The following is a 22566-nucleotide window of genomic DNA, read 5'->3' on the forward strand; positions in this document are numbered from 1 at the left end:
ACATAAAATGTAAAATTATTAATAATATTAAAGTCCCATAATATTACATGTCACACTCATGTTTCACTGTTTTGTTTATAGTCTCATTTTCACCATTTGTCTGAGTTCTAGTCATTCATTTGTTTTCATGGTTTCTAATTAGTCCACACCTGTTCCCAGTTCTGTTAACCATCATCCTCGGTGTATTTAAGGCTTCAGTCTTCCTCAGTGTTAATGTTACATTCCTGTGTGTCGTGCTTTCTGGTTCCTGTTTATTAAAAAGTATCAAAATCATTCATTCTGTCATGCATCATCCTTGGTTTTCACTATACATGCAACCCCTGACATTACCATTTGGTATCATCTCTGTATTGTGGTATTTACATGATTCAGATTATGGCAAAATATGACAGAACCATATGTATTAAAGCTAATAAATTGGTAAAGACCTGTTTCTCAACTGTTTTTGCTTCAGGACCCTTATTATACATCCATAATTTTGTCATCATTTGTCATTGTTCTGCTGTCACAAAAAAGATCACTGTAACGGGGTGAGAAAAGAAAGAGTGATTCGTCTTTTTTTTCTCTCTACAGAATCTAATGAATTTAAAAGTTGTCATCAATATGTATTACTATTAACATGACTCTGCGAACAACCCTGTAATTAAATGATCATCTCTATAATGGAAGTCAGCAGGTTGTGAAATTTCAGGGATCGATGGCTATATGATTTCTGTCACAATGGGCACCATTGTACGTAAAGACTAATTATACATGGAGGCATTTTATATTACACATTTCTGAATTTATTTACTTTTCTCAGAATAAATTAGCTTCTAAAATAAATCCACCTGAGGTGGTCTTATAATGAGTGTTTGATGTATCTAAACTCTGAGGAAATAAACATGCTGTGTATGCAAGAGCTGGTCAGTACAGTACAGCAAGTAAGTCTTTTTCAGACACTGCTCGATTCCTCTAAGTGTGTTTTACCTCTTTTCACCCATCCTCTGTATGATCTGTTCTGGGATTTCAAGGAGACTGAGTAGAGGATTAGAGGAGCTCAGTGTTTCATATCTCAAGACACTGAATCAAGATGTACTAACACACATAGCACTACTTTCTGGCCTTTTTAGAAGTTGCACTTCTCTGCCGGTTTGTTAGTGAATGTCTTTATAAGTACTGAAGTGCTTACGATGCTGTCTGTGAGAAAGTTCATATTGCCCTCTATCAAAGACCCTTTTGTGGGTCACTGTGCCTTTGCTTACTGAGGAAGCTGTGTAGTCAGAGTTAATGGGACGACAGGCATTACCTACTTTAAGACATCAAAATGGTCCACAACATCAATTATTAAAATAGTAACAGTAAAAGTTAATGGCAGGAGACTATTCAGTATAAGTCCCTAATTAATTCACCTCACTCCGAATACATTACAACATGAATGTCTTCAGGCAAAACAGGCAACTTAAACAGAAGTGTGGCACATGAAGTTTATTATAGAAGACTTATGCTACAGAGTAAAAATAAAAAAGGTAATTGACTTTATAATTTCCAGTGTTACTTTATGTCTTACAAAGCGACTTTATTGCAATTGCAACTTTGTTTTTTGGAATTGCTACTTCATATCTCACAATTCCAACTTTATGTCTTGCACTTATCTCACAAAGTGACTTTATACCGTATATCACAATTGCAACTTTGATTTTCATAATTGCAACTTCGTATCTCACAATTGTGACTTTATATCTTGCACTTTGACTATATCTCTCAAAGTGATTTTATACATCACAATTGCAACATTGTTTTTCCTATTTGCAACTTCATATCTCACAATTGCGACTTTATATCTTGCAATGTGACTTTATATCTTGTAGTGTGACTATATGTCTCTAAACAACTTTATATACCGCATTTGCAACTTTGCAACTGTTTCTTGTAATTGTTTTGTGCAAAATGTGCAAAAATATGAAAATGTTAATCATAAAAGGAAACCTATGGTGATAAAATAGAATACAGAATCAAAAGTATAGGCTTATTTCTTATAATATGACTTTATTTCTTATTTTAAACTAGAGCTGCATGATTAATAGGAATTAAAGCCTTGATTGTGATATGGTTAAGTGCGTTTTCAAATTGCAAAGTTTGTGATTTAATTAAATAAATGAGATGCGTGTTTTAAAGTGAAGTGCTGCACTTTTTTAAACGTCAACTCACAATTACCTGTTACTCTTGAACTCGCAATTACCTTTTACTCTTGTACTCTGAGGCATAAATTAGCTTCCATGGAGTTCTACGTGTACGTCTCATTTCATGCACATTTTTGAGTTTTTGGTGGCCTTTTACAAGGCCTACAATTTCCGAACATGGTGTAGATTGCTCTAGGGCGGTTTCGTACTTGAGTCCTTAGTGGACTTTTTCTTTTGTAACCACCCTAATTGGCATATTACACCACGTTCAGCGATCCTTTTATGATTCCCACTTCCCTGTGGACGAACTCCCACATTCCCTTGCTCATCGCTCTGTGGCTCTGAGGGAGTCATGCCACTTTTGGGATTCGGATTCGGATGGCTGTCACACCAGTTCATCCCTGAGAACATCAAAGCCTTTTGACTAGAGGCTTTGAAGTTCCTTCCAAAACAACAAACTGTTCCTCCACTGGCATGTGGATCAAATCGAGGAGAATGGGAATTGGACTGAAGTGCTGTCATTACTGAAGGATGGCCTAATGACATTAAACCAAAAATGGGTCTCACAGCAGCCATGGAGTCAGTGCTTGAGGGAGCTGAGCTGGTGTGTTTTACTAATACGTTAGCCCAAGGTCTAAACCAAGCAGGTTCATGAGGAGAATTCAAAATGAAGTTTTGCCCGAAGAATACAAACACTGGATCTGTTTTCATATCCTGATGTTCATTTGATGAATGTGTATGTATACAAGGGTATAATTATGGCATACATTTTCCCAAAGGAGAAATATGAGGTGTGTGTGTGTGTGCGTGCGTGCGTGCGTGTGTGTGTGTGTGTGTGTGTGTGTGTTTGTGTGCGTATTAGGTTTTAGTCATCTGAATTGTTATTTACTTTACAGCATTTTTAAAAAGTACAAAATGCTGAAAACACTTAAATTGGGCTTAAAATACACTGGGCTGTAGAGAGTAATTCTCTAAAATTCCTCATTTTTTTTATTTTTAGCACTGCTGATGGTCCCTTTTTGTATATAATTTAAACTAGGATAGCTTATTTAAATTTTTCTTATATTTAGATTACAACAAAACACTCTAAAAGGATTTCAAAATATGGAACACACACACACACACACACATAGGCCCTTTAAGCTGAGCTGATTACATTTGGATTTCATCATGTCACATATCACTCTCATCTCTTTCAGCAATGTCATAGCTGAGTTTGACATGCCACATACCAACACACACACACACACACACACACACACACACACACACACACACACACACACACACACACACACACACACACACACACACACACATTCACACACTCAATACTTGCGACACCACTCATCCTTTCCCCCTGAGTTCCCATAAGCTACTTTATTCAACAGTACAAACAGTATACACATACACTCAACCAGGACAGCCTTTCAACTGGTTTTATGTACAATGGGGTTCATAAATCTGGGATTCAAAATAATATTTAAACCAGACAGTTTTAGGATTGAAAAAATAATAATAATTGTAAATTGAAGAAATATCTAAGTAATTTATCAAATAAAAATGAAATTGCTGTGACAGTAAAAACATTTTTTGATTTTCATCACTTTTTGTACAGATTTAGATGTGCTTTCTTCACATTTTCCATAAAAATGTTTGAAAAAGGCAAATTATAGCATTTTTGTAAGTATTCTCAGACTTTTGGATCCCATTGTATTCATGTACACATGTTTAGATGGGTCATCATTTGATCTGGCGGGTCTGTTGATCATTTCCAGTAATCACAACACATCCGGTGCCCCACATTTCCTGTTTATGTGCATCTCCAAAAGCAAGTTTACTCTCCACTTACTGTCTGACATACTTCCATAATCTGCTCTGCAAATTCAGGCCATTCAACAAGATGAATTTGGTTAGCATGCTGTAGTGAAATGTAACAGTGCTTAAAAAGAGTCTAAAATGGCTTTTTGATTTCATGTTTGAGAATTTCATTTTTCATTTACTATTAAAATATAAACTTGGTATAAATATTCTCCTTTAAAAAAAGTGATTTTAGGGGAGAAGGAGATGCTGATGCAATGCTGAATAGATTTTGTGTGTGTGTGTGTGTGTGTGTGTTCTCTTCTAGCGGCCTGTTTGCCAGCCATTATACTGAGACATATTACAGGGAAGATGGACAAACTGTTAAGAGCACTCACAACTCTACGGTACGTCAAACATTTATCATTCGGCACACACACATCCCAGGAAGATATTGGACTGGCTTTTACTTGTTGGCTCAATCAATCAGATCAACTGTAATAAATTTGCATCTACTTTTCTGGGTTACTTCACACAAAAATGTAACTTCTATCATAATTTATTCACCCTTTCAAGTTTCTATGACTTTCTTTGCTCAAAAAAGTCAAAAGTCCAAACTACTCTTTTCTATACAGTAAAAGAGGATGGGGACTAAAGACTGTCAAGGTTATCACAGACAATAAAGTATTGAAAAAGTTTCACAAAAGTGGTCCATAATACTTAAGAACTATCTTCGGAAGTCATACAATAGCTTGGTAACACTTTAGTTTAGGGTCCAATTCTCACTATTGCTTATTAGCATGCATATTACTAGGATATTGTCTGTTTATTATTAGTAATAAAGCACATATTAAAAGCTTATTCTGCATGACCTTATTCTACATTCCTAATGCTACCCAATTCCTTCCCAAAACCTAAACCTAACAACTACCTTACCAACTATTAATAAGCTGCAATTAAAAGTTTATTGAGGCAAAAGTCGTAGTTAATAGTTAGTTAATAGTGAGAATTTGACCCTAATCTAAAGTGTGTCCAATCGCTTTATGTGAGGAACAGACTGAAACTGGAACAAAAAGGAAGAGACTGAAAAAGTAATTTTTACAGAAAATCTTGAAAATCTTATAGCCATGGTCACCATTAACTTTCATTGAATGGAAAAGAGCAGCTTGGACATTCAACTATAAAACTAATTTTGTGTTCCAAGGAAGAAAGAAAGTTTAGGAAAGATATGAGGATGAATTTAATTAAATGTTGGCTGAACCATTCCTATTGTTGTAAAATGTAGTGCTTAAAAATCTTCAGAAGTTAAAATGCACTGGCTGGTCCACCAGTGGCCGTCTTGACAGAAAGCTGATTAATCTTGCTGTGATGTGATGTTGACACAAGGATAGCATGTTGACATTATTGTCAGGCCTGATTTAAATTGTCTACTGGGTCTTTTGTACTTTTATAATTAGACTAGTGCTAAGAACCGCAACTGACAGCTTTGACAACATGTTACCACCCCCCTCTTCCCAATAACACACGTGTAGGCTTGACTATATTATTCCTGCTGGGCATATTTAGCTCTTATTTATAATCGTTTAAGCCTGTCCAAATAACCATGAACAATCTTTTGTCTTCAAAGCTGAGGAGGACTAAAAAAATATCAAGGTTTTCTAAAAGATTAGCTCATCAGAAATAGGTAAAACCCATTTGACAAGGCTTTGGTGCGAGTGGCAATAAGATTCTTGATTGACAATCTTATTTTTTAAAATGGAAAATCGTATCCAAATAAACAGAACCCAAGGATCGTGGGGAAAATGAATAACAATGAGAGACACCTTTAGTCAGAATCTGTGCTTTGAATCAAAAAGTGACCGTTAGATTATAAAACGATTTAGGTTGAATTTCTAAGAACTTTTCAAGTATTATATTGAAGTATGAAAATTCCCACTAAAACAGTCTAAAAAGTTCATTTCTCTGCATATACTTGTGTGATGTGTCATCCAAGGCAGATGCCTAGAAAAAGCAGTTTAGTATTTTCTCTGGTGATTCTTAAAATCAGGACATTATGAAAGAAAAATTACCTTATTTTACTAATATAAGTCTCAGACTTCACTATGCTGGCCTAGTGTATTATTTAAAAGGGCCATTAGCTAGTGAGTCGTCATTTTTAGCTCTAACTGTTTAGATATCCTCCATCTATGGCTGTTTCTGGTAAGTTCTCTGCTATGCTTGGTCTGGTTAAGATTAAAGATGTGGAAATGGTAGCCACAAGAAAGTTTTGATGTGAAGGATTTGTGCCATCAAGCATTGATTGCTTTTGAAAGAGTGGTGTGTTTTTGAACGGTTGTGTGTGTGTGTGTGTGTGTGTGTGTGTGTGTGTGTGTGTGTGTGTGTGTGTGTGTGTGTGTGTGTGTGTGTGTGTGTGTGTGTGTGTGTGTGTGTGTGTGTGTGTGTGTGTGTGTGTGTGTGTGTGTGTGTGTGTGTGTGTGAACATTTGTGTGATTGATGGCAGTTAGCCGGTCCAGCCTGTGGCTACCAATTGGTATTTCCACATGAAAGGTCTTTGGGGGCTTGTGCCAGCCATAACAGGGGAGAATAGTTTCCCTGTAAAATAGACCAGAGCAGACGCTGCTCTTACTGGCACCGCAATGTGTGATTTTCACCGTCAGACGGCTGCTTATATAAATATGACTTTTGCTACGTGGCGATATGCTACATTATCCCATTGGACCAACATTATCTTGCACCTGAACGGGATCTCAGTTACGGGAAGTAAGTCAATGATCCTATTTTATGGCTAATTGGTTTTGGAAATAACCCCATTTTAACTTGAGTTGTAAGCCAAAATTCAATTTTTTGAGTTACTCAGCTGGCTGTTAGGTCAGTGACAATATGTTTGTGATTTATTTATTATATGGATTAGTTTATTCAGAAATACATAGAAAATGCAATTCATACATAGAGTGACTTCTATGTTGAATATAATTTCTGATTTAAAATGTATTTTGATGTCTTTTGGAGCATAAACTAAAAAAAAAATCTCAGGGTTATACAACTGTCCTATATCATAATGATGAAAAAGCCCAGACTAACATGCAGAAAGATGCAGAAAAGACCATAAAACAGGAAATGACATAGAGAGGACTCCTGCAGACCCTCGTGACTGTGTCTATCAAGGTCAATAAGTCTATCAAGGTTAGTTCAAGACAAGGTTATTTCATTGTAAAATACAATGTAGTGTGATATTTAAAAAAAAGGTTTTACTTGAATAGAACCACATGATATTTTCAACTCTATCTCACGACCAATTCGTATGAATTCGTACGAGTGATTAAAAGTTGGCTAATTTGTACAAATTCGTATGACCTCGTACAAATTTGTACGATTTGTCTAAACCCACGTGATGGGTAGGTTTAGGGGTGGGGTCAGGGGTAGGTCATTCGTACAAATTCATACGAATTGGGCAACTCGTAAAATATGTACGATTTAGCAAAAATCTTACGAATTCGTACAAGTGAGGTCGTATGAATTCGTACGATTTAGCCACGTGAGATCGGGTTGGATATTTTTGCCATTAAATTAAAAATTTTCATGAAATGAATAAAAGGTTTACCAAAACCATATGAAACCATCATGGAGACAAAGAATAAGAACTTGGCACATGTGTTTTAAACTATATTTTTAAAAGATTTTTCCTTTTCTTTATGCAGATTAATTGCTATTACCATGGTGAAGTCCAAGGATACGCCCACTCTGATGTCAGCCTTAGTACATGCTCTGGTATCAGGTAAGCACAGAATCACCACCATATTATCCCTGTATCTCATTATGTACAAAAGGCAGTCATTTCAACCATATTGAGTTCTAACTTTCAAAGTCATTAGAACTCCTTAAACAAGTAGTTTAAAGCATGTGTGCTTCAGTGTGGAAAGCTATTATGAACCTTTAGTTGTCAAACATTGATTGCCTTGATATTGTTTCCAGTGGACTTCACAATTCTTCCTATGTAAAGGTTCATTTAGAGACTATAAAACCGTGAGATTAAACATCAATAAAAGCTTTAGTATCATCCCATGCTTCATTGTCCTGAAGATAAGCACACAAAGGGGCTGAAAGCATTTAATATGTCATGAAAAACTTCAGCTATGCGGTTAAATGTAATTAGAAGGAGCATTTGGCTACAGTAAATTTCTGAGAAGCACGGCTTTTACAACAGAAAAGATAGCTAAAGATGAACCCAGTGCTTTGATTGAAGCAAACCCAAGTTCCCAAGGTCTTCTGCATGTAATTACCAAACACTTCTTCTGGAAGTCTTTACTTTATCTTCATGATCACTTCAGGTAGGCAGATATCAAGGCCATATCTGAATACAGAAGGTTGCTGTGAATCAAGGCAGAGATAAATGTGTTTGTGGCTTTTTATCCTCATTGGTGTGGGGGAGTGAGATGGAACTTTTTACATCTGAAAATGTTGAAATATGCAATACTGTAGATTAAATTGCAATCCTTTTGAATTGTCTCTGTTCAGTACTTTCGGGTTTCATATTAGCAGCTTAAATTGCAAAGAGGGTATCATCAGACATCATTTAAATTATCATTCCTTCTGAAAGCACTGTTTTGAACCATCAGTATGGCTCCAGATTTTCATCTGTTATATCTCGTTATTATATTGCAAAGTGAAAACTCACTCTTCATCTCGCAACCTAATTCTGCGGCACTGTGGCTCTTATATATACTCCCTTCATATTCAATTATCTCTCAATGATATCTTTCGAAATTTATTTTTTACACCCATGGCCATATTATTAAGGATATCAGTTTTGTCACAAATGTAAATTTAAAAAACGCAGGCATTTCGTTTTCTGATGAGTAGCGAGTTATTGGTCACAGAACGGGGTGGAGAAATAAAATTTAATACAATCCAGTGTCATTCTGCAGAAAAAATCCATATCCACCAATTTCCCAATAGAACAAAGACAAACAATTGGATTTATTATACCAGTAATCAAATTTATTGACTGTAGAGCTTATTCGATGGCGGAGGGTCATCTGCTTTTAATTTTACAATGATATTATATTGATAAAAATATAATTAGATTAGAATTAGATTATCTGATCTCAATCAGAGTTCATATTATTTAGCTATGTCACTGCAGTACTAAATGGACTTCATTATTTCTCACTTTTGCATCATCTTTTTTGTTTTACACTGCATGTGGGACTTAGAGAATAAAGTTTCCTGACCTCAATAAAATGACCTGAAAGTTATACCGTACAGATTAATTGCATTTTTGTTCTGAAGAAATCTATGTGATGCTTGTCCAACGACACAATGCAATGGTGCAATGGTTGGTTAGTAGGAGATTGCCACTACATGCTGTTTCTATGGTGTTCTAGTTATAAGGTTATTGCTAGGTGGTTGCTTACTGACCCAGGTCAAATGATCTCACTGCTAATGATATTGGTCCCTTAATATGGATCAGGCTGAGATTTTTTTTCTTTCTTGCTGAAGACTCGCTGATCAACTCAATGTTAAACACAGTATAGGTCTGTAATCTGGGTATAAAAGGTCTTTATAGTTCACTGGTTTTAAGGATGACACACTTGGCTTTGCTCAAGGATCTTGCTGCAAGTCCATGCTCTTAATCGTGAGCATCCTATGTTTGCTAAGAGTGATGAAAGGTTGTGAAAAAAATGGAGATTGTTTGGGTGTGTTTTATGCAAATTACTAACTTTGGGCACACGGTTATTCTTGTAGAATACTCCAAATTCATTAACATTACAACAAAATTAAGAACAAATTTATGTGTACGCATTTGTTGTGAATTAGTCGAGATTTTTTGTGAGGAGTTCTCCTGTGTGAACAAAAACAAAAAAATCCACACAGTTATTTGGAAATCAAACCCATTCTTATCAGGATTTTTCAAATTGTTGTCTTTAGAACAATCTTAAGATAAGAACATTCTTAATTTTAGATAAGATAATAAAACTTAATTCTCACTGCTATTCTTGTTAGAAAATAAGAAGAAAAATTGCAGTTAATTAATTTTATTCTGAAGAATGTTTTGTAAATCTGGCCGCTGAACACTTTAAAAATAACACATCAACAAGCTGCAAAATTTGAGATTAATTCTTGTCTGTAGCACAAATCTTGTACACCAAATTTTCACTAAACAAAACACTTCACTACTAAGTTTGAGAAATCGTAGGGATGCTTGTCTTAGCAAGTACCACAAAAAAGTTGCCTGTTAGCTTGCCAATAAGTTTTTGTATGTTTTGCATCAGTAAACACTATTTAAAATTGTTCTTATCTTCATTCAATTCACAGAGGGTTTATCTTACTTGAAAATAAAACACTGATGGTGGAGCCAGCTTTTGAGCCAGCAAACGACACCCATGTGATTTATGAAGGACATCACCTACACTTCCCCTCCGGAACCTGTGGACACGGACACAACATATCGACTGTCAGCCATACAAGCGCTGGAGGACTGCCACAATCATTCAGCACGAGGGTACGAATGCGATCCGTCAGCAACTGTCAATGTAGCAACTATTATGACAATGTTTTGTTTAGAGAGTGTCACTTTTTGTCTTGAGGATGAATTAACATGCATCATTCAGCATGTGATGTCTTTGTTAATGCAGATGAGGGGATTGTGGTTGCCCTCACTTCCCATGCATGCTAAAACAAGATTAGAAAGCTCGGCAAGACATCAAAGAATAACAGAAGATCCCTACATAAAAGTCTTGACATTGAAGATGTTCTTATCTCAACAGAGCTATCTAAATAAGATGTTCAGACGTCATTGTATTGATTCAGAAGGATAGCAGCAGATAAAAGATGCTGTTATCACTCAACATAATGGCAAACCGATGATATCCGTGTATAATAAGTGCTGATATTTGCAGACACATCTAAAGATTATAAACTCTTTCATTGTCCATTTGACAAGAAAAAATCAAAAGGAGATGAAGACTCTAGATATTGTCACCATGGTGACTACTGAACTGCTAGTCTAAGTTATAAACAACCAAAAAAGGTTACAAGAAGGTTAAAGGGACATTTCAGAGGTGTCACTTGTTTTTTGGTGGTCAAGGTGTTTTTTCATTAACAAATTAGTGTTTTTGAATCTTTTAAATTAACGAAAGTGAAGGGCACATCATATTTCCCATTAACTGAAGTCTTGAAGCATGTGACTGCATTCTTGTTTTCAACAACTGACTATAAAATATAGCATTTGATTTTGAAGACTTAAAGTGGCACTGAACAAGACAAAAGAGTTAGTCATCCAAAAATTGAAAAATTGGTTGCGATATTAAGCGAGGTTGCCCACAACACACCCCTACCCACACCCCGGAACGCGATTTTGCGTTTATCAACTGATTTCCTTGGTTGAAATCCCGTTACTGGGGCGGGGCGGTCAGAATATCACATTTCAAGTTCAAATTTAATGGTCAAGAAAGATCACTCAAAGATCCTACTTTAGGTCAATTTACAGTGGGAGGGATTTGAATCTCGACCCTAATCTTGTTTTAATATGGTAAATTAATAATTTACCTAGGCAAATATTGTCAAATAAAAATAAAAATCTGGTGGTTTTGCAATATACCTGTACATAGAGGTAATCACTCAATTTTTTTTTTTTTTTTTAAATGGTCAAGCATCCTCCATTGGACCACTTCAGATGGATTAAACAAAAAAAGTTACTAGCTAAAGGGCATTTTAAAGGGCATTGTATTGTATGCACAAATTTGAATAAAAATATGAATTGTTTCAGGTGGCTTTTAATGAAACGATTGAGCGAATCATTCACAAGTTGCTTATAACACACACACACAAACACACACACACACACACACACACACACACAACCTACTGGTATAACCTGCAGAATGGATCACTGAATGATTTAGTGAACGAATCTGAATGTTATTTGGTGAACAGATTCAAAGTCACTGTGATGAATCCAGTCACTGGGATGAATCCAGTCACTATACTCTGGTGGACCCTCTGGTGACTTTTGTTTGTAATGAAGGGTTGATCACACAGTAAGATGTGCTCTTTTCTGTTTGGCAGCATAAACGGGATGTTCAGAAGACCACCAAATATGTGGAGCTCATTATTGTAGCGGACAACAGAGAGGTAGGACAACAAAGAAACACAGGTTTGACAGATATTGTGGTGCTTAAAAAAGTTAAAAAGTTATTTTTTGTGTAGTGTCAGTCATTGATATTAAAATACTTTGTGTTTTTACACGCTCAAACTGTTTTTCACAGTGTACTCTAAGTTCTTTAATATTAGATTCATCAAGAAAGAAAAATCAAGGGAAATGTGCAGTCATACCTAATTGTATTGTGCAGTATTTGGGTTACGGTAAAGTTTCGGTTCTTTGTTTCACCTTAGTAGGCCAGACCAAAAGCAGGTCATATAGAGGGTGGGACCTGACAGGAAGTAGGGCAATGCTCCCAAATGATCAGACAGGAAACAGGAAGTGTTGTGTATAAAGTGAACATTGGATGTGGGAAAAGGAAACTGTTATCAGCACAGATGTCTGTATATTAAAAAGTGTGTGTTTGTGTGTGTGTGTGCGTGCGTGTGTGTGTGATACAGAGAGATTGTGTTTTTCATTCTCTCCCTGCTAATTCAATTCTCGTGTAAAAGTATTTGCATAAAAATGCTTTTTATCCCTTATATTAATTTAGTTTATTTAGTTTTACATCTGATAGGGAAGCAATTCTGGACCAAAAATGGCTACCTGTCACACTTTTTTTTTTTTTACTTTGATTGCTGTTGTTCAGTGCCACCTCTACCCTGCCATTATGGTCACTTTCGAGTGCTCTTAAGAGTGTGCCATTAAACACTTCTGATTATGTCCTCACAAATGACATTTGAAGATATTGTCAGTCAGGAGGTCCTGCATTGTTTAAAAAAATCCATCTAGACTGCCATTTTATACTCGTTGCAGTATTTATCTCATCTTAACTTTTTCTTTTCTTTCCGTCTTCAGTTCCAGAAACAAGGAAAAGATGTGGAGAAGGTTAAGCAAAGACTTGCTGAGATCGCCAATTACGTGGACAAGGTATTAAATGCCATTCTTCACCCAAATGAATAGGAACCCTTGATTAGAAGTCTAAAATAGAGGCCTGATTGTCAGAGATGAATGTAGGACTGTTGAGGTAAAGGACGAGCTTTTAAATGAGCCCCCTTTTGAAAGAAAGATGAGTATTTTTAGGTTATAAGTTGACTGATGTCCAAACAGATATATGGATGGATTTATGGATTTCTTTGTCAGTAGATGTAAGCGGCCAAGTTCATGAAGGAATAGAGAGTTTGATATTATGTGTTCTCTCAGTTTTACAGAGTACTAAACATTCGTGTAGCTCTGGTGGGACTGGAGGTGTGGAGTGACGCCGATAAGTGTGCAGTTACCCAAGACCCATTCACAACCTTGCATGAATTTTTGGACTGGAGAAAACTTAAACTGTTGCCGCAGCGGCCACATGATAACGCCCAACTTATTAGGTACTAACAACTTGTGCTCTAGCAACACAGATTAAACTAAATGTACTGTGTTGTTTTAACAGTTATGATATTATTTTCTTATTCATTCATTCATTCATCTAGGATGCATTAAACTGTTAAAAAATACAGTAAAGACATTTATAGTGTACATTTATATAGATTTCTATTTAAAATATTCTATTAATCAGAGAATCTTGAAAAAACTGCATACCCAAATCAGGTTATTGGGGAAGCAATACATAACCAAGTCAGGCTATTATCTAAAATGGAAAGCATTATCATACAGTAGTATGCTACATTTGTTACAATATTTCTGCATGTTTAATTCAGCAAGTGCCATAGCATGGTACAATCTTATTCTAAACATAGCCTATGTATTAGTCTTAGGCTTATTATTTGGTTTATACATTTAATCTCATTTTCATTCTCTTATGGCAGTGGGGTGTACTTCCAGGGCACCACAATAGGCATGGCTCCCATCATGAGTATGTGTACCGCCGAGCAGTCAGGAGGCATTGTCATGGTGAGAAATCAATCATTACACACTCTGTGTCCCATAATTAGCACATTCACACTGAGCTGCACAACCACCCTGCTGTTTTAAACTTTCATGATTTAAAACCATTGAAATTTAAAGGGAGTGTTCACCCCAAAATTAAAATTCTGTTATTATGCCGTTCACCCTCACGCCGTTCAAAACCTGGTGCATAATTTTTCCCATGGGGACTAGAGGCCCGTTCAAACCAAAGACGATAACTATAATAATTCTAAAGATTTAGTTCTATATATTGTTCTAAATATAAAAGAATAGCACCACACCATAACTGTAATGATAACGGTATAAAGAAACTACTGTTGGAATCACTTTCAGAACGATTTTTGCAGCCGATGAACTATAAGAACATTGACAGCCAATCAGAATCCATCCTGCTTTAAAGAGCTTGAGCATTAACAGCGCTAGACGACATAACTGAAAATAAACAGAACGATATTGTCCTCTGGTGTGGACACTAATAGTGATCATTATAGTGATCTTTATAGTTATCGTTCTCGGTGTGAATGGGCCTGTAAGCTTAAAAATGCTAAAGGACTTTTGAGGCTTGAAAGCCTCAGTCCCATTCCTTGCAATGATCCTGTAGGTTTTTTGTGTGTGTTTGTGTGTGTGTGTGTGTGTGTGTGTGTGTGTGTGTGTGTGTGTGTGTGTGTGTGTGTGTGTGTGTGTGTGTGTGTGTGTGTGTGTGTGTTCCAGAAAGAAAGTCATATGTGCTTAGAATGGTGCATTCGTTTCATTTTAGGGTGAACCATTCCTTTATGGTATAGGTTGTATCCCACGCAGCCCAGATATATTAAATTTTGTTTGTTTTTAATTTCAGAATTTTTCAACTGATCAATAGACTCTGATCTTGGTTGTTTGCCCAGCACCCACCAGTCATCAGTACTACTGTTTTCACCACCTCGCTCCTTTTTTTTTTTTTCAAGAGTCATTCACTTTTTCATGGTTTTTGCCTTGGCAGGTTAGACTGCCTGTTAGATAGAGGAAGCAAAGGTGTAGTGACTCAAAAGAAGACTACTAAATCCCTCTGTCTTTTTATCATGTTTGTTTGTTTATTCATGATCTCCTGGAAAGACCCTCCACTCCTTTAACCCCTTGCTCATCACCCCCAATTTTGGCAAGTGCTGCATACATGAAATGCCCAAAATAAAAAGGTTACTGCTCATAAGTAATTCTGAATAGAAACATAACACACATACATTTAGAAAGCCAAACCTTGAGAGTTTATAGTTCAAGACTCAAAATTAACCAGACTGTTATTAATATTGAGATATATAAGCTCAAACATATTTTGAACTAAAATAATCTGGGATCACCAGTGATCCCTGTCAGGTAAGGGGTTAACCCATTCCTGCTCTTTAGGTGTGTTTTCTCTTGAAGGGCCGGTGCTTTGCAGTAAAACTATCAATGATATGCTAAACATATTATCACTGCCTTAAAGGGATAGTTCACTCAAAAATGAAAATTAGCCCTTGATTTACTCACCCTCAAGTCATCCTAGGTGTATATGACATTCTTCTTTGAGATGAATACAGTCGGAGTTATATTAAAAAATGACCTGGCTCTTCCAAGCTTTATAATGGCAGTGAATGGCCGTTTCTGTTTTGAAGTCCATAAAAGTGCATCCATCCATCCATCATAAAAGAACTCCACACGGCTCCGAGGGGTTAATAAAGGCCTTCTGAAGCGAAGCCTTCTGAAATGCATTTGTGTAAGAAAAATATCAGTATTTAACACTTTATAAAGTAAAATAACTAGCTTCCGTCCAAATGAACATACGGATTCCACTTAAGTCTACAGCGCAACTTGCGACGTACTGCTGATATTTACGCTACGCCATGAAGCACGACGCTACTTCTGACGTCACAATTTGCATAAGTTGCGCTTTAGGTGTAAGTAGACTGCGTATGGCCGTTTGGCCGGAAGTTAACCCCCAGAGCCGTTTGGAGCACTTTTATGATGGATGGATGCACTTTTATGGATCTCAAAACAGAAACAGCCATTCACTGCCATTATAAAGCTTGGAAGAGCCAGGTCATTTTTTAATATAACTCTGATTGCATTCGTCTGAAAGAAGAATGTCATATGACTTGAGGGTGAGTAAATCATGGGCTAATTTTCATTTTTGGGTGAACCATCCCTTTAATGGATATTTAAAGAATATATACGGTCAACTATCAAAAGTTTGGAAACATTACATTTTTTATAAAAAAAAATTGAAAGAAGTCTCTTATGCTTACCAACGCTGCTTTTATTTCACCAAAAATAAAGTAGAACAGTAATATTGTGAAATATTATTACAATTTAAAAGAACTGTGAATATAGATTTTAAACTGTAATTTATTCCTGTGATCAAAGCTGAATTTTCAGCATCATTACTCCAGTCTTCAATGTCACATGATCCCTCAGAAATTGTATTTGATGTTCAAGAAACATTTGTTATTATTATCAATGTTGAAAACCGTTTTTTTGCTGCTTAACATTTTTGTGGAAACAATGATACTATTTCAAACATTTGTGGTAAGATTAGAGACATTAATACTTTTATTCATCAAAGATACATTAGATTGAAGTGACAGTAAAGACATTTATAATGTTACAAAATATTTATATTTATTAAATTCTTTTAATCACAGGAATTCATTTCATTAACAGCTTTTTCATCACAGGAATAAAATACATTACAAAATATACAGTTCTTTTAATTTGTAATAATATTTTGCATTATTACTGTATTTTTTTAAATCAAATAAATGCAGCCTTGATGAGCAAGAGACTTGTTCAAAAACATTTAAAAAAATGTAATGTTTCCAAACTTTGGACATGTGCGGTTTAATGCAACTGCAGAGAGGCTGTTTATGTTCTTGTAGTGCATGATCTTTTAGCACATCGTACCTTTAGTGTGAAAATTAGTCTAATTAATCCATATGCATTTCAGCTTTATAAGGTCATGCAAGTTTAGTCTACTTTCTCTTAACCACCCAGAGGCTGCCTGTCAGTCAATGCATAACTACTTATGCAGCCATTTATTGCTGCTTTGCTGCTGTATGACTAAATAACACACATTTACATTTTTATTAGTCTAGATCTATCATCCATGCCACTATAACAAACTGGCTCTCTTAAACAGGGCCTCACAGAGATGAAGTCATTAGCCATAGGTCTGAGTTACAAACTATTTTGGTGCTGAATGATTAATGATTTCCATTAAGTTCTTAAAGGGACAGTTCACCCAAAGATGAAAATGCTGTCATCAATTACTCACCCTTCATTGCTGTGTTCTTCTGCCACAAACAAAAATAGATGTTAGGTAAGATGATCATCTTGTTCCTTTTCCATACAATGAAAGTGAAAGGGTCACCAGGGGCTGTATGTAAAGCACCATCATGCAGAACAAATAGACTATTTCTGTAGTTCTGTTTTCTGTTCATTTATTACTTTTTACTTCAGTTGTATGAAAAACAGCTGCATGAACATTCTGCCAAATTTCTCTGTTTGTGTTCTGTGGCATGAGGGTGAGTAAAAGATGACAGAATTTTCATTTTTTGGAAGAGTCAAGTTACTTCATAAAATCAACATATCCATTAAAGAGAGAAAGAGAATGAGAGAGACAGAGGGGACATGAAAAAGAAGAAGAAAAGAGGTTTGATTTAGGAAAAGACACACTGTACACTGTATTTCTGTGGTTTCAGAGTCTTGTTTTCATATGTGCGTCACTCCCCCATGCACTAACATATGGCAAACAGAGACTAAAAATCAATCCTGCAGTGAATTAAACTATCGTGTACCATGTTGTAAGACTGATCAGCATAAAAGGTCTTCAAAACCCTGTGCGTTAACTCACAAATTGTCTAAGAAGATTTGAGTGAAACAATATGACCTTTGGACAAACCATAATGGGCACTTCTTTCATGATTTTAGGAATCCAAAAGTTGGGGATTTCTTTGATAGGAGATACCCTACAAAATCTGGAACTAACTTGACAGAAGCACAAGAACACTTAAATATGGCTGTTACCACTATAAAGGCACCACGTTCTCAATCTGGCAGCTTGGTAGTGGCTTCTTGGAATAGTTAAGTTTGGATTTCCCACGGCATTAACCACTGTATTAGTCTGCAATTATGCTCAGAGAGGGGTAAGTCAGTCATACTCAAAATATACGGTCATCAGTGGCACCCTATAGATCTTGAATAAATGAAATGAGGCAAAGAAATATCACCCGTTGGCACTGAAAGCTAAGATGAGCCTGTCATGTTCCTTGCCCTGTAATCAAGGCGGGAAATGGCATTTTGATGTACAGTGAAATGGAAAAAAGGCAGTCAGGGTATAGTTGAGTGAAAAGATGGCAGCTAATCTAAGAGGGAAAAAAATCTGTTTCTGGGTTATAAGAGGTGGTTCGCTGGTAACCAGGTCACGTTCGTGAGGCAGCAGGGAGGTTTTCTTCGCCTCAGCTGAAATGGATAGCGCTGAAGCTCTGCTTTGTTCTCTTTGAACAGATGATGAAGAGAGCAGAAGAACAGAAGAAGGAGAATAAGAGCAGTGATGATTATATGTGTGTTTTATGGCAAGGTTGAAATAGATTTTAAAAGAGTGAGTTTGAAAGAGAAATGATCAAAATTCACGGGAGCTTCTACAGCCCTTCTAGACATAATAACAGCTGTCTGCTGGTCCTTTCACGTGTCATATATTATTAATCAGCTATTACAGGTTTTCTCTTTTTTTTTCAGTCTTGTATGAAGAAAGACCCGACATGAAGATTATTTATTATTATTATTAATAATCATTTTTCTAGCACATTTGTATTTTATAAAAGTCCATATCTGACAGCCTTATTTTATTTTTGCAGTTGCTAAGATGTTCTGAGTGGTCTCTAGGGTGTTCCGTGTTGTCCTGATATTCTGGTCCCTAGACATGGCTCCAATCCTTCCTTCATTCCTCGTTTTCCCATTAATTTTATGGGCAAAATCCATGCATTTCAATAGAAATCTATGCAATCTGGAATTTTGCGTGAGAGCGAAAGATTTCCCCACACAGATTTCGCAACGAAATATTTATTTTTAAGAAGAGATTAATCAAACATTATTTTGATTTTGATCCCCCATCCCGCCCTCTCTTTCAATGGCAGTTTACAATGTACAAAGTAATATACATCAAGACAGTACACAGATAAATACAGCACAAACTGGTTTGAGATATGTTATGACATTGTGTTGTTTCCTATAGGATCACTCGGACAATCCACTGGGAGCAGCTGTGACTTTGGCCCATGAGTTGGGCCATAACTTTGGAATGAACCACGACACACCGGAGCGAGGATGCGGCTGTAGGATGACTGTAGATCGTGGCGGGTGCATCATGACCCCCTCTACAGGGTGAGTATGTGCTTAAGAAACTTGTTGATTACAGAGTTATCCAAAGCAGGTTTTGCCACTTGACAAACCACTGTGAGTAAATAGGAATGTTTGAACAGATCAAGATCTAACAAATCCTTAATAATCTCCTCTTGTACTCCTGAGTGGAGTAACCTGTCTGGATGTGATGTACAAATGCACCGCAGACGCGTCACTCTACATCTCAATTAGTCTCCAACGAGCCCCATTATCTGGGGGAACGGGCAAATCAAGCTCTCATCACTCATGTACACAAGAGAATAATCAGCCGTTTACCTGCATCTTATTGACCAGGGGTTAATTAGCCGTGTCTCAGTGACGAATTTGCACTAAATACCCATACATCATCACTGATGTGAGGCTTGTCTCGGATTGAAACTCAAAAACTTGTAGATAGGTGGAAGGCTTGCTTTGTCCAGACATTCATTTCTGGATTTCAGACATTCAGTCGTCGTCTGGCTTCTCGTGATAACACGCTTGCCGGTAATGGTTTTCAGCATGTGACTGGTTTCGAACATGGGTAAACACCAGGTTGATAAGGTGAGGCTGGCTCATGGGAAATTTCTCTCCTTACACTTACAGCAGTTTGCCTTATCAGACGATGGACCAGAGAGTCAGTTGGGATGGGGTCTTTAGATGTAGTACTGGAGTACTGGAATGGACCGAATGTGAAATCTGCCATCCTTGGGTGCTCAGTTCTGTGGCCAGGTTGTTTCGAGCCAATCACTTGAGACATAAATGTCATGTGACTAATCAATTTGGAATGATAGGGCAATGGCAATGACAGCAGGACAACACTGATTGGCTGATGGCAATGAGTGAGATGTGACATTAAAGTCCTTTTCACACTTTTTTTTCACTGTAATGAAAAATGTAATTTAATTTTACTATACAAAACAACTTATTCAAATATGCTATTTATTATGTCTCACATCTACCAGCAAGGGGGACCATGCTAAACATTTTGGTATAATTAAACTGGTTCATTCTCCACTCGTATGCGTTGTTACACTTTGTACTGTACGCGACCGTTCAAAAAATTGCGGTCTGTAAGATGTATGTCAGAAATACTGTAAAAACAGTAAAAATGTGAAATATTATTACAATTTAAAGTAACTGTTTTTGATTTCAATATATTTTTCAAATGTAATTTCTTCCTGTGATGGCAAAGCTGAATTTACTCCGGTCTTTAGTGTCACATGATCCTTCAGAAATCATTCTGATATGCTGATTTAATGCTCAAGAAACATTTCTTATTATTATAAATGTTGAAAACAGTTAGTGAACAGAAACCATGATACAATTTTTCAGGATTCTTTGATGAATAGAAACAGTATTCGTTTTACATACAAATATTTTGTAACATTATAAATATCTCTACTGTCACTTTTTAAAAACAATTTTTTTAACAGAAGTGTATACTATGGGGAAATAATAAAATAATACACAATAATAATTTAAAATAATACACAATCATTACATTTTAAAACTTTTTTAACTTTTTCAGTCTTAAAATGCAACGTTCTTGGTGTGTGAGACACACATTAAAGGTATAATGGAGGATTTTTTACTTCCGGGTGGATCACCTATACTATTGGTCCTCCTAATTGTCAATCATTCTGGTGAATCAATCAAACTTATTCAAAAAGTGGAGAGGGCGGGTCTTATCTAAAATTCGGAAAGATCCTCCACTATACCTTTAACTTCTAGTGACTTATGGCACTCATGCCTAGCTTTTTTCAGCCTTCGGTCTAAACTAAGTTGCAGTTTGCTGTTTCTGAAATATTGCTTGTCAGTCACTAGAAATCATCTTGTCCGCTCTCAGCTGTGACTGTTTTTCAATCTCTCTGCTGTGCATGTCTTATCTCATAGTGGGGATATTTTTGTTGGACCGCTGCTCGACCCTGGATCACGGCCATAACAAACAGCACAACCCTATTCTCCCATTATGTGTTCATATGACAACAAGACAACATGTTGTGAAGAAACCTCTCTGGGCTTTTTAAAGCTACCTCAGGGGAGGGAGGGATTCACGAGAGGTGATTTTTGTCGTCTATTTTAGCTGCAGGTTACGAGGAGAGGTTGACATCATTTTTACTTTTTTTACTTTAAATATTCATAGCTCCAAATTCTTCAGCAGCGTAATGGATGAATACTTAAAAAGACGTGGCGCTTCTGTAAAAAGAAGGTGCTTTTAAAAGAACGCTGGAGTGCCAAAGCTTGTCCCCACCTTTCAAAATAACCCCTCACACATCGTTCAGTGCAGCGTCATTCAGGGTTTTGAGGTCACGTTTTAGAGTTCGGCGTCCACTTTTTCTAGGTTCATGTAGGGTTTTTAAGTCAAAGCGTTTGTTTTGTGTTTCAATTCAATTTCAATTCAATTTCAATTCAACTTTATTCCGGACTCGTGGCCCAATATAGATACAAAACACACACACCAAATAAAAAGAAACAACGATTGAAAAAGACTTGGACTGGTATTGTTTTAGTGGTAGTTCACATGAATTTGTTGTATCAGAGAAGCTGTGTACTATTGCAGAGTCAGGAAAATGCTGGCCTATTTTTTACTTCCCATGGGAGAAACACAGGCTTCCTTAGTTTATTCAACCCTAAAGGCCGATACTCACGGACGCACAAAGACACAAAACACACATGCATAGACAACATTTTGTTCTTAAAATTATTTTAATCAAAAGTATAGATATTTATAATGTTCAAAATACTTCTAATTCAAATAAATGCTGTTCTTTTGAACTTTCTATTCATCAAAGAATTCTGAAAAAATGTATTAGTGTTCCCAAAAAAAAAAAAAAACAGTTCAACAGTTTTCAACATTTATAATAATAAGAAAAAATTTTTTTAGCAGCAAATCATTATATTAGAATGATTTCTGAAGGATCATGTGACACTGAAGACTGGAGTAATGGCTCCTTTGCCATCACAGGAATAAATAACATTTTTAAAATAGAAAACAGTTATTTTTAATAATAAAATATTTCACAATATTACTGTTTTACTGTATTTTTTTATCAAATAAATGCAACCTTAGTAAGCATAAGAGATTTTTTTTTTTTACTGACCTCAAATTTTTTGACCAGTATGTATTGATTAGTTAGCTTAATATATTTGATCCCATTGGCAAAGTTA

General features: G+C 36.2%; 1 protein-coding gene across 2 annotated transcripts in view; it reads left to right on the forward strand.

The window, feature by feature from the left end:
• The window catches only part of adam12b (ADAM metallopeptidase domain 12b), a 90717-nt gene that overhangs the window by 37025 nt on the left and 31126 nt on the right, over positions 1-22566 (forward strand). For both annotated transcript variants that reach the window (XM_079852945.1, XM_079852944.1), the window contains exons 4-11: positions 4291-4369; positions 7661-7737; positions 10278-10464; positions 12030-12095; positions 12961-13032; positions 13306-13475; positions 13914-13998; positions 19253-19401. In XM_079852945.1, coding sequence (XP_079709071.1) covers positions 4291-4369; positions 7661-7737; positions 10278-10464; positions 12030-12095; positions 12961-13032; positions 13306-13475; positions 13914-13998; positions 19253-19401 — 885 coding nt within the window. The remainder of the gene's footprint in view (positions 1-4290; positions 4370-7660; positions 7738-10277; positions 10465-12029; positions 12096-12960; positions 13033-13305; positions 13476-13913; positions 13999-19252; positions 19402-22566) is intronic.

The sequence above is a fragment of the Squalius cephalus genome (assembly GCF_949319135.1).
Source record: "Squalius cephalus genome assembly, chromosome: 20".
NCBI classification, from domain to species: domain Eukaryota; kingdom Metazoa; phylum Chordata; class Actinopteri; order Cypriniformes; family Leuciscidae; genus Squalius; species Squalius cephalus.